This window comes from Takifugu flavidus, chromosome 21 (genome assembly GCF_003711565.1).
Source record: "Takifugu flavidus isolate HTHZ2018 chromosome 21, ASM371156v2, whole genome shotgun sequence".
Lineage (NCBI taxonomy): Eukaryota > Metazoa > Chordata > Actinopteri > Tetraodontiformes > Tetraodontidae > Takifugu > Takifugu flavidus.
This window is the reverse complement of record NC_079540.1, coordinates 7,455,427-7,474,516: the sequence shown is the minus strand read 5'-3', so window position 1 is coordinate 7,474,516 and position 19,090 is coordinate 7,455,427. Positions and strand designations below refer to the sequence as shown.

The following is a 19,090-nucleotide window of genomic DNA, read 5'->3' as shown; positions in this document are numbered from 1 at the left end:
TCCAAAGCTGGGATTTTTCCCACACACTTCATAAAGACGGGGAACACTCACCTGGAATGCCTGGAGGGGTTTTCAGGTATTTTCCATTGAAATGCTGAATCACAACTTCACATTTCTCCGTAGACTCCATCCTGAAACAGGAAACAGAGCGGAATTAATCAGAACTGCTCCCTTTACACTCCCCGCCCGGGGTCAGGTTGAATAAAAGTTATTCCCCTCTGACGACAAATGTAATAAATGGTTTTTCTAATTGGAATAAGCAAACTTTGGGTTTTATTCCTCTTTACTTTTATCTGAGCGTTTGTGTGCTGGACCTCAACCACACCAGGGCTGCAGGCTCATGTTCTCTGTTGCACTACAGCCGAATATCACCTGCTGCATGAGTCTGAGGCGCACAATTAGATTGAGCAACTGTAGGAGAACGCTTTGTTATGCACCTCTGTCTGCAGTAGGACCAGCCCCGAAGAGCAGAGAGATGGAGGAGTGGGAGAGAAAGGAAGCAGGTCTAAAGAAGCAAAGCAGATGTTGGAACAAAATAAAACCGGCGGGCTTATGGAGAGAAACGACTCAATTTCCTGTGTGTGTGTGGCATGCGTGTGTGTGTGTGTGTGTGGTGCGCGCGTGCGTGTGTGTGTGAGAGAGAGAGGCTAGGTTATAAATCTACGAGCTAAACATGTGATCAGCAGGAGGGCTCAGACCATCAACGCTCACACTCACACACGGACAGATGAAACCCAGTTGAGCTCTCAGACACACAACAATCTCTTATTTTAGCTAAATCCAAGATAATTGATCCCATTTGTGAGGATGCAACATGTGAGTTATTGGGTTTTAGAAGCTGGCTGCTTCATTTTAACGCACGTTTCCATCACTGACTGTGCTGATGTGCGTCGAAGCTTCTCAGATTCTTGTTTTCAGCGTGTTCATTATTCACAAAGGCTCACGAACGTGGATGCATCTATTTCTGGGGTCACGTCCTTTAATTCTCAGACGCTTCCTCATAAACAAACAACATCAACCTTATAGGGGACACTTTAGTACTACTTCCCTGGGTGAAGATGCTAACCCTAGTGAACTCACAGTCAGGAAATATTACTGCAGAATCAGACTTTGATTCATCTTCATCAAGAGCCTGAACCTCTTCTGAGAGTCAAGAATCACCTCCTGAGCCAATAAGATTCATCCTGGGAGGATCCCAGTAACCTGTGGGAACGAATGTTGGTTCTGGAGCGCCGGCTCGTCTCCGGGGACGACGACAGCGAGCACGATATGATTTGTTTTATACCAACATGCATCTTTAGGTGACACCGTGATGGAAAGAACCTGACGTGAGTTTCAGCGGTTAATGTTGAGAGCGTTTAAACGCAGGCCTGAGGGATCGTCTCTGCTAACGCCCCTGGGACGTGCTCGGGCCATCGCTCCTCAGGTGCTCCCGCTTTATTCACCTCCACCAATACTCATATCATCCTGTCAGCCTCTCACGTCTCTGTACCCTCTTGCTCATCTTTAGCCTCTCTTCCTTTATCATTCCTTTTAAAAAACCAGGGCTTCTTTATCGCTGGCGCCGTCCCATCCATCTTACTCCAGGCCCTCCCGTCTCTACCTCTTCTTTCTGACGTCTCTCTCATTCTTCCACATCTTTCAACCGTGGTTATTTCCTCCATCTTTACTCCCCCCCCGACACCGTCCTGCTCATTTTCCATGCGCTCCTTTCCTTTCCAGTCTGTCCATCCTTTTGTCTCGGCGGTACGGCCTCGCCACGCCTGAACCCACCTCCCTTTTCCTCTTCCTACTTCTCTTTTTAGAGTTGTAATCTTTCACACTTCCTGACACCAGCCATTGCACGTTGACCCTGTATCCAGCCTGACGCCACAGACGCCCCAAGTGAGCAGATTCCTGCAGTTATTCAGCAAGTAAACAAGATCCCAGTTGATCTATCAGATGCAAAATGAAGCTGTAGCGTTTCAAGCTGCGCTTTAATCCAGTCGCCGTAGTTCCACAGCTGCATTCATTGATCTCATATATTTGCAAGTTCCAAAGGCAGATTTTTGGTGATGATGTAATCAAGTTGTGAAGCCTGCTATTAATGGAATGTAGCAACATTTGTACGTTTCAAAATGCAACGAAAGGACTGTAAAACTGTAATTCATTCGCGGGTGGTAGCGAAGATGTGCAGGACTTTTAGCGAGGCTGTTATCGGCGATTTGAATGTTTCAGCTTCACAGCAAATATCTCACTAATTAAAATGAAGTAACGGAGAGCTAACGCGAACAAGCTCTTCTGCAAACTGTCTCACTGAATAAAGTGTGATGGACTCTTGCATCTGCTGACGGGCTCTGTAGAGGTTGGGCTCCAGTACTTCCTGGCACACTCATTCGTGAAATCTGCGTTTGTGTTTCACTGTTCATGATGACGGTTGAGATGAGCTTCAGACTGGAGGTGTGGGGGTATTTGCCGTTTACCTCCGCCAGGATGCCATCTCTGAAGACTGGCCAACAGGTATGGACAGAAAACAGGAGGGTCGAAGAGGAATAAACAAGCCAAACAAGCTGTTTGTGGGGAAGCAGACGGTCGGCCATTGTTTGGGGGCAGCCAATCACTCGGAGAGCCGTGAGGTGGGCATGGTGAGGCGGGCTGCTGCTCCTCCGTGTGCTGCTGCTGCTTAATGGCATCAGGTGCTGCTGTCTGCAATGATTAGTGCTGAGGCTGGAGTAATGGGCTCTGATAACAGTAATGGATCGGCCCACAAACACTTAGCTCAGTTTACTCTCTCTAATGCCCCTCATGGCCCAACCAGCAGCAGCTGCTTGTCTGTCTGCATGGTGGCCAAACCAAAGCCACGTCAAAAAATACGCACCTTTCCCGAGTGAGTTACTTTATTTCAACACCAACGCTTCAAACTGATCCGTGTTTCCTTCTACGCACCTTGTTTGGGTTTGTAATCCTCAATGTCTCCTTCCCATCACCTTCTCGTTCCCTTTATAATAACCTCTCTCTTTCTCTCACACTCTCTCCCACCGTCTCATCCTCCCTTTCATCAAGTCTCTTCCTCCACCCACTGAGGGCTGCTGGAGCAGGTGGCTGGTGGCAGGTTGCTGCCGTGCTCTGCTTGTCGGCCTGCAGGAGGCTGCCTACCTGTGTGTGTTCGAATCTGTGCGAGTGTGAATGCACATGCGCAGGCCGCTCTTTGCATATGTTCAGTTTTGTGCCAGTTTGTGTGTGTGCTCCTGCGCCTGTCTGTCCTGCTCTAATAGAGCAGGGAACAGCAGAGGAATCGAGCCAGAGCAGGTGATTAAGAAAAACCCCAGCAAGATGGCGCTTCTGCGGCTGGCACCGACTTCCTGGGAGTAAACAAGGAGGCAACGTGAAGGGAGGAATGTCAGCCTGCTGGCCACTGCTGACGACAAGGACAGAGAGGTTTATGACTTTGGGGGGATTAACAAGCTAAAGTGGGAACTTTTATAAGCAGAAAAAGAAATAAACTGTTCAGTGTGGAGCTCAGAAGTGGCTGCAGATTTGCTGGAAGGACAAGTGGGTAATTGCTGGTATCCATGAATAACACACCATGACACACAGCCCAGCACATCCTCACAACGTTCCCAACCACCAGTTCATCGTCCGGCACCAGGCTGGAAAACCCAGTTAAAACCATTTTAGCTCCCGCTGCATCATGTGGACCTCTCACATGATTTAGTGCAAATGCCAAACTCCATCAAGCAAGAATTTACAGGAAGGAGCAGAAGCCCAAAATAACACACTGTGATTACAGAGTAACTCCTGTATTCTGCATCAATGAGCAGAAGAGCTGAAGCAAAGCTGAAGATTTGATCTCGTGTGCTTTGTAAGTATGTTTTATAGGTCTAAAAACCATTCCAGCTTTATTGGCAGGACCGTATAGGAGCTACTCCAAACCATGAAGACTGAACATTATTCTCTGTTCTGGGAAAAGTCAAAGTCTCTTCCTGAGTTAAAACACAAAGAAACCTCAACACAGCCTCGTCTAAACTTGTCAAAACATTACCCTCAAATGCCAGTGTTTCCATGGCGACGGGCGTCCCATGGAGCCTGATTAAATATAAATGGATGGGTGGATGGATGGATGATGGATGATGGATGGGTGGATGGATGGATGGATGGCTGGATGGATGGATGGAGGGATGGATGGATGGATGAGGATGGATGGATGATGGATGATGATGGATGGATGATGGATGGGTGGAGGGATGGATGATGGGTGGAGGGATGGATGGATGATGGATGGATGATGGATGGATGGAGGATGGATGGATGATGATGGATGGATGGATGGATGGATGGATTGATGATGGATGGGTGGATGGATGGATGGAGGGATGGATGATGGGTGGAGGATGGATGGATGATGGATGGATGGATGGCTGGATGGGTGGATGGGTGGAGGGATGGATGATGGGTGGATGGATGGATGGATGGATGGATGATGGATGGATGGATGATGGATGGATGGATGATGGATGGATGATGGATGGATGGATGGATGGATGGATGGATGGATGGATGATGGATGGATGATTTGTTCCTGTGGTTTACTGACTGTTACCTGGTTTATTGAAGCCAAATATAAATCATAAATATAAATCAGACCAACATTACAAGTGATTAAACTTACCCCCCCCCCCCAACTTTTAATTTATATTGTAAATTAGCTTCTTTACTGTGAGGTTACACATCGTTTTGGGAGCTGACGGATTTTCCGAACAGGCAGTGACACAAGTTGGAATCAGAGAAAAACTCCACTCTGGGAGCAGAAGCGTGTGCAGATGAAGGATGAGAGGCTCCTCCTGTACCTGGCAAAGCCGACTCCTCTGCTGACCCCGTTGGCATCTCTCAGTATCCTCGTGGAGATGACGTGCCCCAGGGGCTTCAGCATGTTCTCCAGCTCCTGCTCATCCATAGACACTGGCAGGTTGGAGATGTACAGGTTGGTGGGATCCTGCTCCTGTTGCTGTGGGCAGAAAGAGGAGAGAGAAGGACGATAATGGTGAACAGGAGGCTGCAGAGGCTCGGACGCTTGTCATGAAAGCTAACGTAGCGTGTTGCCCTAAACTCATATGATGTCTGACTTTACACGCACAAGCGCTCACATACAGAACAGATAAGACAAGTCTACTGAGCCTGGAGCTGTGTGTGTGTGTGTGTGTGTGTGTGTGTGTGTGTGTGTGTGTTGTGTGTGTGTGTGTGTGTGTGTGTGTGTGTGTGTGTGTGTGTGTGTGTGTGTGTGCGTGTGTTTGTGCCACGTGGGCGGATGGAAAGGTTAACGAGGGCCCAGTGTGTGCGTGTACGTATGCCAGGCATTAGCTTGTTTAGAACCACCCGAAAGATGGTTTCAAGTGATCATTTCAAAGAAAAGAAGGGAGGGGAAGAGAGAATCAGAAGCTACGCAGTGCAGCTGCACCAACGCTGGTTCCTCCGTCAGTGCCCACAGGCTGCTGCTGACTAGGTGGAGATGCACAGCTGGTGTGGGTCGGCCTGAGGAAGCAGAGGCCCCGCGAGCTCCAAAACAGTGGAAACAGCAACCCCACCAGTCAATCAGCCAGTGATCCAAGAAGCCACCACATAAATCATCCAGCTATTCACCCATTTATGCTTCAGGTGAACCACCGTTTAGCTAACTGTGACACCAGTATCTTTAATTCTGTATCTTCTATCCATCCACCCACCCCCACATGAGGGGTGCGGATCTGTGAGCAGCTCTCGGTCGCCATGGCTGCTCCTTATCTTAGCATGAACAGGTTAGTGCCCAGGTTAGTGGCCAGGTTAGTGCTCAGGTTAGTGCCCAGGTTAGTGCCCAGGTTAGTGCTCAGGTTAGTGCTCAGGTTAGTGCCCAGGTTAGTGGCCAGGTTAGTGCTCAGGTTAGTGCTCAGGTTAGTGCCCAGGTTAGTGGCCAGGTTAGTGGCCAGGTTAGTGCTCAGGTTAGTGCTCAGGTTAGTGCCCAGGTTAGTGGCCAGGTTAGTGGCCAGGTTAGTGCTCAGGTTAGTGCCCAGGTTAGTGCCCAGGTTAGTGCTCAGGTTAGTGCTCAGGTTAGTGCCCAGGTTAGTGGCCAGGTTAGTGCCCAGGTTAGTGCTCAGGTTAGTGCCCAGGTTAGTGCCCAGGTTAGTGCTCAGGTTAGTGCCCAGGTTAGTGCTCAGGTTAGTGCTCAGGTTAGTGCTCAGGTTAGTGCCAAAAAGAGCAACAACTACTGCTAATGGAGGGTTGACATGAAGAAGAATAAGAAGACGACATTGGTTGAACAATGATGGAGGTTCTCTAAGCTAAGTTAGCAATAGTGCTAACTACGCCACCATGCCCTCCACGGATAATGGCTAAACCAGTGTGGGAGATGTAAATGCACTTAAAACAAATTGTAAAATGTAAACATTGTCAGGAATGTAAAGGAATTCTTCATAGGAAAGAATTCCTTCCAATTCCAGCCGAGCATTGTTATGGCTACATCTGCGCTACACGCGTGTTGCTCAGGCTAATACCAATGAACATGTCCTGGAGGATAATGCAGTTTACCGAGACGAACGTCTCCATAACATTTTTATAGAGTGACATAAACGCTACAGTTAATCTTTAGGAGAAGTTGGCCCAGACTAGAAACATCAATGTTAAATCTTGGCAACAAGACAAGAGAAACAAGGACACGTAGGGCGACTAAATGGCTCCTGTCCAACGCTAATTTCCTTCCATAATCTAAAAAGAGGCACTTTGAACTTGGTGGCATGGTTGGTGATGGATGACTTCGCATGCATCTATGCAAAACTTTAAAGAGAAATGTCAGCACAGAAGTGTGTGGTGTCCTCAGCGGGGGGGCTGCTGAGACACTTCCCTCGCAGGCTGCATGTAAACACCCTCAGCGGAGACCTTTAGAGACTCTCTGGGCCTCGGAACACCGTCCAAGCCCGTCTTGTTTTGTTTTCTGTTGATGGCAGAGGAAAAGGTTAAGGAGGTGGGGAGGAAGTGTCCTGCCTCCGTCTCCATCTGTCATCATCGAGCAGACGACTGGCCCCTCCCCTGATTAATTAGCCGTCTTATCTGACAGGACCTGTTTGATCTGATTAAAGCCTCTGGGAGAAATCTGGTGCCTGACATGAGAATAATAATAAAGATTTTCTTCTCTAAATAATCAGGTGCAGTTGTGTTTGCAGAGACGTACGAGGCGCTCTACGTTTGTGAGACGGGATCTGACGCAGAACGCAGCTTAATTAAATCCGCCCATCAAACACACACACGTCACTCTGCAGTCCAGTGTAACGGTTTACGTCAACTAGGACAGCAGGTTCCAAGCGTTGACTTATTAACTGGCTTCATGAACCCAAACCTCCGTGTGATGCTGAGTGAGCCTGACCGGACGTGAAGCACTCATTTCTGCGTGTGGGCTCATAGTCGGATTATCACCGGAAGACCTCGGCTGTGCGCCACCGCCTCACTAACTTCCCTCTTTGATGCCGTTCCGCACCACGAAGCCCTAAATACCCCGGCGAGAAGGTGGCGGGACCCGTTGAAACGGGAGCGTCTCATTCCGCTCACATCGGATGGTTTCATCAGTAATTTACGCTGGGATGTCGCTGCTCTCGTTCCTGTTTCTTCTGGACGTGATGCCCCCCCCCCCCCCCCCCCCCCACACACACACACACACACACACACACACACACCACTGACTGGTGTAGAGGGCTAATGGAAGTGCTGCAGGCTGCAATGGACCTTTGACGAACATAATTCCTTCACCTTGCCACAAGGAGGACAGGAGGATTCCAACTGTGTCCGCGCAGGAAGTGGAGGCAGCTGACGTGTCATTTCCTGCTGACGGATGGCCCCCTCGCTAAAGCTGACAGCCCCATGGCTGTTGTTTAATTTCAAGCCACTTTCCTGTTTCCATCATTGTAATTTCTGAGAAGCTTTCTGCACATAAGGGTGTGTGTGTGTGTGTGTGTGTTCAAAAAAGAGGACAAAAGCGTGTCGAGCTATAAATAAAGAGAAAGCAGGAGCTGTGATGTTGATCACAGTGCAAAGGTTGAGACGTGAATTCCTGGAGCTGAGACAGCTACATGACTGGCAGACGGGGCATTAAAGGAAGCCCCCGCTGCCTATTGACAGCACTCAAGGTAAAAGAAAAGTCAGCTGTTAGAAGTCTCAGATTCTGCCTGTGGGGGCCTCGGTGCTGCATCTATTTAGCTGATAAAAGTTAAGTCAGATAGATGTGTGTGTCTTTTCTGGGGGGCTGGATCAGAAGCCGTGTTGTGGCTCCTTTTCCGCTCGTGGTACCTTCCAGACTACTTTACCCCGTGCTTTAGTTTCCTTTCCATTCCCCCTCAGACCAATGAATTTTTTATAGCCTCCGTGCACATGACAGAGGTGTTGGTTCCAATAAGTATGAAAAAGCCTAAAACAAAACTTGGACGGACTTGACAACCTTCACCTCCCCACACCACCAAAGATCCTTCAGCCTGCTCCGGAGATTAGAGCCATGTGTGTTATTGGCGCTGCAGGGCCGATAACACACACAGCTGCAACAAAATGAGGGGGAGCATGCAGGTGTGGGCCCAAGCTTCCTCAGGTAGACCACTGCTATACAGGGTGGCTACTCAGAAGGCTAAAGGGGCACAATCATAGCAAAAGACAATGTGTTAGCATTAGCTGGTTGTAGCAAGCTGTGAGAAAACAGGAGGCTTGCTGCTGATGGGAGGATGTTGTTGCTAACAGGTCTGTAGATTCCAGTCGGGGTTGTTCTGTATTCGTGGATATAAGCTGAGGCTCTGCTCTCAGATGGTGCTCTGGGAGTTGGCAGAATTCATTCAAAACACAGACGAGCCAATCGAGTGAAGGCAGGCAGGTTGGTGGAGTCGGAGAGGCATGCGAGCGCACCAGCTCACTTCAAAAGCCCAGTGTTATTCGCAAGGAGCCGGAGAATTCGGAGACAAAAAGGTTGCACTACAAAGGAGCCATCATTCTGTCAGCCGGCAGGTCAGCTGGTCAGGCAGCAGCAGGCAGAGTCGGGGGGTCAGCTTTGATGAGCGCTTCCCAACATCTTCTGCTTCCAGCCATTCGTTGATGGCAGCTTCCCTCTACTTTTCCCTTTGTAGCAGCAATTGGTGAGAGTTTCCTCACTGCTGTGCCTTCTGTTAGCGTACCCCTCCTGTGACCCTCCATTTTCACTACAGTCAACACTCTTCTGGGTCCTCCTGGGCATCGCTGTCAACGTGGGAAGCAGCAGGCTGCAGGAGGCGTTGGTGCTGAACGCGATCGTGGAAACTGCTGAATTTGTCCAGAGAAAAGAAGGCGTCAAGCCTCCCCACCCCCTCACACATACCCTGAAGTTAAACACCCAGATTAGTGTCATTTATGAAAAAATTAAAAAGGAGCGAGGGAGCGAGGGAGCGGCGTTGTCCTGCACCAGGGTCTTCCCGCTGCCCAGCAGGGGGGCAACAAAGTCCACGTTCCCCACTCAAACCACTGGAAACACAGACTGTGAGACTGTGTGCAGCCATTTTCTATTCAATTTGCAGATTATGTCTGAGCAAACAGCCTAAAACACCTGTCAATGAAAGCCGGCGTCCATAGTGCGGCTATGACGGGGCGTTGCTCCGCCTTTAAGATAACGTATGCTAACACGTATGGACGCCAGCGCCCGCGGATGAGAAAGGAAGGAGCTTTAATTCCATAAGGGTAAAAACTTTTACATTTTGAATGATGCTTTTAAAGCCTTTTGTGGATTCCACTGTTGGAATCATTATGGCCGTCCAAACCTTCTGCATGATTAAAAAGGAATTTCAATTATTTTGACATAATCTAATGAAGGCCTGAAAGTGGGAGGTCCTATAGAATTCATTCCTTCTCTATACTGAAATAAGCAGCACACATAAATAATTAAGTCTTTTCTTTTTTTATACTAACGATTTCCTCGCTGGTGATTGTGTGACGCTCATTTCTAAATCTTTGGGAAACACTGCTCACCTTCCTCATGACATGTTTCATTTGGCTGGAATACAACATTACCTGATTGAATGAATAACATTTTCAGCAATTACCATGCGTTGCTGCGTTGCTGCGTTGCTGCGTTGCCGCGTTGCCTAATAAACGACATCGTTCAGCTGCACAATTCTTCCCATGAGTGCAATCCAAGTCACTGACAACCGAGTGTGTCCTGGTGGCCCAGAGGCACCGAGGTGTTTAGTTTGGCTTTAAGAGCCCCATCACACTCTCTCTCTCACACACACACACACACACACACACACACACACACACACACACACACACACACACACACACACACGTTCTGCCAATCTTTGTCATATTACTATAGAAACTTCTAATGACATTATAGATGCTGTGTAAAGAACCAAAGCCGGTGATAGATGACAGCGGGGTGGGGGTGGGGGCTTTGTTTCCCTCTCTAGGGCAGCCCCGGTGCTCCTGCATGGCCCCTCCTGTGGCTTGTGCTGGGTCTATGTACCATTTATGTGTAGTTAAGGAATCAGGCATAATACAGAGATCAGAGAGGCTAAAACGCTGAGAATTTTAATTAGGTGTGACATTTAAAATACTTTTTCTCCTCATTAGTGATACAGAGAAGGGTTCCACTTATCTATTTCTAGATAAATATTTAAAAAAAAATACAAAACCAATGTTTATCATAAAATATGACTCTAATTAATTCAAGCACTTTAGCAGCGTATGACCATAATTAGTGTTTGGCTAAATGTGAGCATGTTAAGTGTTTTCTGATCTGCAGCTAACTGGAGCTGAAGGGGCGACACCAGCTCCCGATTCCAGCTCAACTCGAGGCTATTATCTTTTAATGTGCAGGAAGCATCACATCCCATAACAGGTATTATTTTCCTGATTCACAGATGAGTGTTAGAGGGATCCCACTTTTGCAAAACAGACATAACACCACTAAATTATGTCTGCCATCAATGTCATGGCTCATACATTTTGATGCCGGGTTAATGTGAATTTAAATGGGTTGATATGCGCTTCGCCCGCTTAATCACGACCCCCTGATTTGATTTTGTATCTCCCCTCGGTGAGCTAATATTCCAGAGATTAAAATTTCATGTGGAGCTTCTATCAAAAATTCATTATTAACATGGGAGACGGGCACGCCCGCGTTACCCCTGTGGTCCTGGAAAAGGAGACAGAACTCATGCATGCATGGTATTAAGTGGGCAGGCGCACGTGCACACCATGACAGTCTTTGCCACATTCCCTGAGGACTTAAAGACAAATTCATTGCACATTATATAGAAATATTGGGGAATCTGTGCCAAAGCTGGGGTTCTGGCACCAGCTCGTCCCCTTTGCTCTGTATCAGACAACGTTCAGAGATGTTTTCCTGGTTTCATGACGCACTTTTGTTGCTGTAACCTTCATATTTTTCCATTACGGTGTTTGCAACAACAGCTCTTTGTGTTGATGCCAGAGTAAATGCATTTTTCCATCTTATGCATCATTCATGATATCATTTCTGAGATTGAATTCCTCCGGGCTGACATCATGTGGTGAAGGATGCTGGTGATGGTTTTAGACAGAAGATGAGTGCTAAAAGGAAACACTGTTTGATTTCTGCTATTGACAAACACATGCGTCTCTGTGAAGGCAAAACCAGGAAAAAAGAAGAAAATTGCACAATTTTCCACTTTGCGATAATGTCTACAGAGTTGAGAACCTGAGACTGAGCTGTTCCCACATAAAGATGGTTAAACACATTATTCCACGGTGGCCACAGCTGAACGGCACCAACAATAACGTGCTGCGTTTCTCTTGTTGTGCGCAGGATTGGTCTTGTTCACGCGTGCCTCAACAACTTGATTCCCATCAACATCGATGGAAGATTGGTCACGTGACCTTCGGGAATAATGCTTGTGTAATAAATACACTCACCAATAATCTCACCACCGCCACTGTCATTACCCGGCAATAAAAAAGTCAAATGCAATTCCTCCGCGCCATTCCGTCTATTCCAAGTGCACGACGTGGGAGCAATCGAACACTGCGGTTAAAACAGCGGGAGGATAAAAACTCGGGGAGCTGCTGTTCACAGACGGGCCGCCGTCGGTGACCCGTGCTCTGGAACCCCCCCGTCTCCACACACCCACCTCTGAGCTGAGCGACATGCTGCTCGCAGGGGTTTTGTCTCCTGTCCTTCCCGTAACCACCGTCACCGTCTTGTAAAGTGACCTGAGGTGGCGTTATCGTCTCTGGGAATGGGTCAAACGAGCTGAGCGGCGTTGGAAACGCCCCTCCGCCTCCTGCCCAGCACATGCTCGCCGGACCAAGAAGCGGAGTTTCGTTTACAAGTTGATGGCGTGCAAGACTCCCTACCCTCCCCTGCAAGAGCAGCGCCTCCATCTTTGAGAAGCAGGCCTGCTCCATGCTGGAGAAGCAGCCTGCAGACGGCAGGGCGGCTGCGTGAGCCTGGGAGCAGCCTGGGAGCAGCCTGGCGGAGCGCCGTCACAGCCCGCCAAGGCAACAACTCTTTTGTTTCCTTCCACACTCCATCACCCACTCTGCAAATGGAGGCACAATGCAATTTTCACTTATGAATCTACTGCAAAGCAAATAGCATCCGCTGTTGTGCTGCTCCACAAACACAGCGTGAATAACTACCGTGGGTCATGGACTCATTTGTTATTCCTTAATGTGCAACTACTCACCAGGGAACACTGAGGCTGGCACATGAAACGGCGCTGCGGCGTGAGCGTCATATGTCTAACCGCGGCGGAAATACCTCGCCTTAGCTCCGTCACATCTGCGCCGAGAAATGACAACACTGTGGAGGCGAGCGCGGCGGAAATATTGAAATATATATTAAAGTATTATTTCTCAATGGAAAACAGCGACAACAAAAGTAATAAAAAAGCAATAATGGAAGTGTTGCGCGGAGAAAGCCGCTCGGAACAAATCAACATTTCTGTGACATCAGTCAGGTTCAGTGGTGGAACTGATGCAATGATTTTCAATTAGAAAACGCCGATCTGCGGTATTAGTTTCCTTTGCCTTACAAAACATTTATTTTTCAGGGCTGCAACACATGCAAATGTAAACGTGCAGCCTTCATAAAATCTCCAGGCTCATTAAGGCTTCTTAACTGAACAAAAGTCTACAAATCCGTCAAATCCCACTATCCAACCTACAGATATACATCCCGTGTGTGTGTGTGTGTGTGTGTGTGTGTGTGTGTGTGTGTGTGTGTGTGTGTGTGTTGACCACTGATGACTCATCGTGCACTGTAACAGGTACTGTGAGACGGCCTCGATAGAGTGGACGGATGCTTGTTACAGTCTAATTCTCAGCCAAAACGCTCAGAACAAGGATGATATCACGTGTTTGTGATGGACACCAATGACAGTGTGGAAGCAAAGGAACGACCCACCCCAGGTCTCCCCACTCTATTGAGCCCCATTCTCCGGGAACTTGGGTCCGTTTCCCAGGATGGGATACAATGGAACAAGCAACAGGGCCATAAAACCCCAGAAACCCTAAAGAACTAGAAGCATTTGCATTGAGCAGGTGTAGAAGCTAAAGATGTACATGATGTATCCATGTAAGGGTGATGCTCATCTGGAAGCTCTTACCTAGATGTTTGCAGATGTTTGCTAAATGAGCGGTATGGAAGACTTCTTTAAAACACTAAATAATCTTCAAATGTGTAGAATCAGTCAGGAACACAAATGCTTGATGTGTGTGTCACTGTGGAAACCAAGAAGCTGAAGAGGAACCAGGCTTCACACTTTGAAACGAGAGTTGAAAACCTTCCACTGAGAGCTGAGAACCCAAATGATTGGACTATTTTGTTTTAGAACGGTGACAAATGATCCAAACGTTCAGGTGCGCAGGTGCACGTGCCTCCGGGCCCCTTTGCAGAGGGGTCCCATTTTGAGCAATATGCCAAATCGACACCACACACGCTGTGCAATGATTTTCAACGATCAGCATCTGACCAATCAGCAGTCAGAGGCATCAGAGGCAGTAGCCATGACAACCAATACGAGTGCAGAGCGCTGAAAATAAAACAGGGAGAAGCTCTCGCTTCACCTGAAGGTGGGTATGATGAAAGGAAAGTATAAAACACCGGACTGGTACAAAAGGGTGTCCCGTCCCACCCACCCATCCACCCATCCATCCATCCATCCATCCATCCATCCATCCATCCATCCATCCACCCCATCCACCCTCCATCCATCCACCCATCCATCCATCCATCCATCCACCCATCCATCCATCCATCCATCCATCCATCCACCCCATCCACCCATCCATCCATCATCCATCCATCCATCCATCCATCCATCCCCCATCCATCCATCCACCCATCCATCCATCCATCCATCCATCCATCCACCCCATCCATCCATCCATCCATCCATCCATCCATCCATCCATCCATCCACCCACCCACCCATCCATCCACCATCCACCCATCCATCATCCATCCACCCATCCATCCATCATCCATCCACCCATCCATCCACCATCCACCCATCCATCCATCCATCCATCCATCCATCCATCCACCCCATCCACCATCCACCCATCCATCCATCCATCCCCCATCCATCCACCCATCCATCCATCCACCCACCCATCCATCCATCCACCCATCCATCCATCCATCCATCCATCCATCCTCCATCCATCCATCCATCCATCCATCCATCCACCCATCAATCTTTATTTATATAGCGTCTGTTACAATCAAATTTGTTTAGGTGCTTTCCAGGACCCCAGGGCCTGACCCCCAACAAGCTGCAGATGGGGGGGCTGGGTAGAGAGGGAGGAGAAGGGGGAGGAGATGGGGGGAGGGCAGGTAGAGGAGAGAACAGGCAGAGATCAGGGAAATACCTCCATTTCAGGCCTTTGCAATCATGTATGGTGCTAAAATAGGACGGCGATGGGCCCCAGAGGACGTCGCCGCCCTGCCAGACCGCAGTGTGTCAGTCAGGCAACGACTAATGGACTGGACCAAGGCCTCCAACTGATCTACTAGAGAGATCCAATCCACGGAGGCACGCCTCGTAAACATGACTCAAAGGGTCCTCGGCCAACACACAAGAGGAGCTCAGTGTGATGCACGACAGCATTTATTGAGGAAATCCCCACAGTTGCTCATCTGGGGATTTTCCCAAAGTCTAAAGTTCAACAACTCTGCTACATATTTTCTTCATTTTGCTAAAGAAACACATGTTTCTGGTGGGAGGACCAGCGGGCGCAGCGGGGTCATGCAGACGGCGGGGGACAGCCTGCGGCGTTATCATGGCCGACCGGCGTGAGACGACCCAGGCTGCTACAGAAGGCGGTGGCCTCCGCCATCGTCTGGATGGATGGGAGGCACTTTAAATAAACACGAGTCATCTGATGCCGACATCGTCTTTGTGTATCCAGATAATTAACTGTCACATGCCTCCCAGTGAGTTCTGACATTTCCAGAATCTCTTCATCATTTATCATTGCCATTTAAAAGGACGGCCCGATGCCACCCGAGTCAAGATGCTGCTTGTGTCAATGCGCGGCGTAATTCAGTGTGACTGTAACCGATCTGGGGAGCAACACTTCATCACCGCAGGAAGTGAGGTTAAGGTTCATTACACAACAGATACGCCAACTTAAAGAAACAAACGCCACTCTACTTTCTAAATCCACTTTTTCCCGCGTCTGGAAAGCCGGTAATAAAGCACGAGGGAAGCGTCTAACGTTCCCTCCCGAGTGGTCAGCAATAAAACTACCACCACTAAAAACTCGGCCTGTGTCACTCGGCACAACGACATCCCAGATTTCTACGGGCGACTAAAGGTGTTAATAGAGTTTCTTACACAAACACCAAGTGGATCAGCACTGATTAAGAGCACCGTGTCCTCTAATCAGCAGGACCGTGTTAACGTTGTGTCGTATGATTTCATGGTCTGTCACCATCACATTTCCACCATCACCGCTGAGGGTTTCTGGGATGTTTCTGAGGTGACGGCGTCCTGTTGTTGAGAACCCGACTAGATTTGCATTCCTGCTCTCTGTAGTGTGAATTCTGGCCGCGTTCTTCCCTCCGCCGCTCTCGCCGCTCTCTCACTCGCATCCCTGGCTGCTGTAATTAGAGTAATTGGAATCAGATGATTCTAGCTTAATTGGAAAGGAATGTAGTCACGGCAATGGGACTTGACCACACAGGAAAAATCAGCTGAAGGGAAGCACGTGAGCCAGGAGGGATAAAGAGGTCCACAATCACGTACTCGCCTGCTGCTCCACCTTTTAATGAAATCTGAAGGTTTCCGCTGTACGCATGCAAACAAATTAGAACGCCTGCTGGAGTGCGAAGGCCTTCGTATGTTGGCAACCCAAATGATGATGTCAGGGGGAGAAATGAATGTGAACGAGTTTGGCACAAAACATTGAAATTAGGGGAGCGTGATTTATATCAAGTAATGAGTCCAAGTTAAAATTCCATCTCCCCGTCTGACAGGAGCTTTGAGTTTGTGGGAAGCAATGCACAAACATTTCGGAGTGAAGGCTCGGGGGCCAGGAGGCGATAACAATACATATTGCATGATGAAAGTTGGATACACACTTTCCAACAAAGGGGCCAGAATATTAAAGGTTAGAATCCATCGGTAAGAGGGCAAGTTTCATTTAAACTGTGCCAGAAGCAAATTTTCCTTCAGACTTGAAAGAGTCTGTAGGAGAAAGAGTGAAAGAGAAAGGCAGGGTGGGGGGGCGGGGGTGTCCATTCTGCTGAAAGTCACAGCTGAAAGTCAGCCCCAGTGCTTGCTGTGTTTGTTCCGTGGCCACACACACATGCACAGCGTTGGATTCCCTGCAGGCACTGGAGGCTTCATGAGGAAAAGAAGCTGGGAGGTCATGCAACTGACCTCCGGAACACAAGGGGGCAGCGCTGCTGAGAATGTGCTCCAGCTACAAAGCTGGACGTGCAAATCATTAATATTCACGACATTCCTGCTGACAGTTCCTCACAAACACTGAGAGTGTGTGTTTTGCTCATTACATCAAACACGCTTCCCTTTTACTTAACATAGACTAGAGAAGGCGTGAAGAAACGCTTCCTCCATATCTTGTTCTCGCCGCTCACGTGGACTTGAATTGCACGTATGCAGCTCTTTTGTTTTGCCTGCCGTCTGCTGCCGGACTGCTCAGAGCCTTTGTCTTCCCGTGATGCTCCCCAGATCTCAGTTCGTTATACAGTGTAATTAGCATGGTGCGAGTGGATTCCCCAGCCGACAAACAAAACTCATTAAATTCCACGAGCCTGCTTTTCTCTGGCACATCCTAACATCATATTAATCTTCCTTCCAAACCAAACTTTAATTCTCTGAGAAAATGTTTATGGGGGAATAACCGCTTCCACCCGCACATGTAATAACACTGTGCCAGTTTATTGCCCCCCCCCCCTTCCCTTATATTCTGTGCTGTTTTGTAATGTGAGCCAAGGTCATATCTAATGAATGTCTGCTTAATCACATGGAAGGTGCCACGGTGCCTTCCTCCCTTCTGAGTGCAGCAGGTCGAAAATGAGACAGTTATTCCTTCTCTCCACCCCTCCGTCGTTCCCCCTGTCGTTCCCTCCGTCGTTCCCTCCGTCTCTCCGCGTGCCTTCCTCCATCTCAAGACAATGACCAGACTCATTTCTAGACTCCAGCCCACAGTCTCCCTCGCCACTAACAGGGCCACATAAACAAGGTCATTGAGACTGTTGTAAGAGGAAGATGTATCATTTACTGGGAGACAGGTGACAGGATGTCTCTGAAAAAGCTTTTATTTTGACCACAAGTATGACGGCAACCCTGCAGCTCCTGCCCCACTCCCCTCTAATTGAACAAGGAGGCAAAAGGCAACTAGCACTTTAGCTGCAGAGGAAATTGCTTCTTCAGTGTGATGGAAAATACACAAACTGTTGTTGAAAAATGAGTGTATTTGTTCAACGACCCGACCTAATATGAAGACAAATTGAGACAGCCGTTTCCAATGATAACCTATCTGGCCAGTGGGGCAGAGATCCATAGACTTTCCCCCATCACTTGCGAAGTTCATATTTGGCACTATTATACATCATATGGGTTTAAACGCAGCTTGGCCTAAAGGGGCTTCCATTACTGTCAAACAGCTTGTCTGCTCGGCCCGGACACAAGGATTTTCAGTAGAATTCACCAACAATGGCCAACAATGTCGTTCGTCCGTTCTTCTCTAGATTTTTATAACGTAATGCTGCTGAACTGAAAGGCTCGGCTACATGGTCACTGGTTGGGTTACAGTTAGGAATATCCAGGCCAGCTCAAATCAAATCACGTCTATTAATAGAACATCTGTTACAATCCAAATGGTCTCTAGGTGCTTGGGCCTGACCCCCAACAGGCAGCGGTGGCAGGAAGACCTCTAACAGGAAGAATTACGATAAGCTCCCAGTCAGTGGGGTCAGAGGTCAGCGCACAGCTGTGAGGTAACGGGATCAGGAAACACCTCTTCATTCAAACAGGCATCATAAGATAGTAGAAGATATGCAAGTGTTTTTATTAACTTTGTAAATGATGATTTAATTTGAGGCCTTCGTTTAGGAGTCGTTCAGCTGACCGACCAACGGTTCTCTGACCAGTTGAGCTCAGTCACACTCGCACTGGTCACACACCTGCCAGATGGAGCGTGATGCGAGTGTGTGGCAGGGGGGTATCTGCTGTCGCCCTGGAACTGGGACTAGGACTGGGACTGGGACTGGGACTGGGACTGGGACTGGGACTAGGACTAGGACTAGGACTAGGACTAGGACTGGGACTGGGACTGGGACTGGGACTGGAACTGAGACTAGAAATGGGACTGGGACGAGAAATGGGAATGGGACTGGGACTGGGACTGGGACTAGGACTGGGACTGGGACTGGGACTGGGACTAGGACTGGACTGGGACTGGGACTAGGACTAGGACTAGGACTAGGACTAGGACTGGGACTGGGACTGGGACTGGGACTGGAACTGAGACTAGAAATGGGACTGGGACGAGAAATGGGAATGGGACTGGGACTGGGACTGGGACTAGGACTGGGACTGGGACTGGGACTGGGACTAGGACTGGA

At 48.6% G+C, this 19,090-nt stretch overlaps 1 protein-coding gene across 7 annotated transcripts in view; it reads right to left on the bottom strand.

The window, feature by feature from the left end:
- The window catches only part of LOC130518505 (RNA-binding motif, single-stranded-interacting protein 3), a 178,820-nt gene that overhangs the window by 49,961 nt on the left and 109,769 nt on the right, over positions 1 to 19,090 (bottom strand). For all 7 annotated transcript variants that reach the window (XM_057021131.1, XM_057021128.1, XM_057021132.1 and 4 more), the window contains 2 exons: positions 4,827 to 4,984; positions 52 to 131 (listed from right to left, as the gene is read on the bottom strand). In XM_057021131.1, coding sequence (XP_056877111.1) covers positions 52 to 131; positions 4,827 to 4,984 — 238 coding nt within the window. The remainder of the gene's footprint in view (positions 1 to 51; positions 132 to 4,826; positions 4,985 to 19,090) is intronic.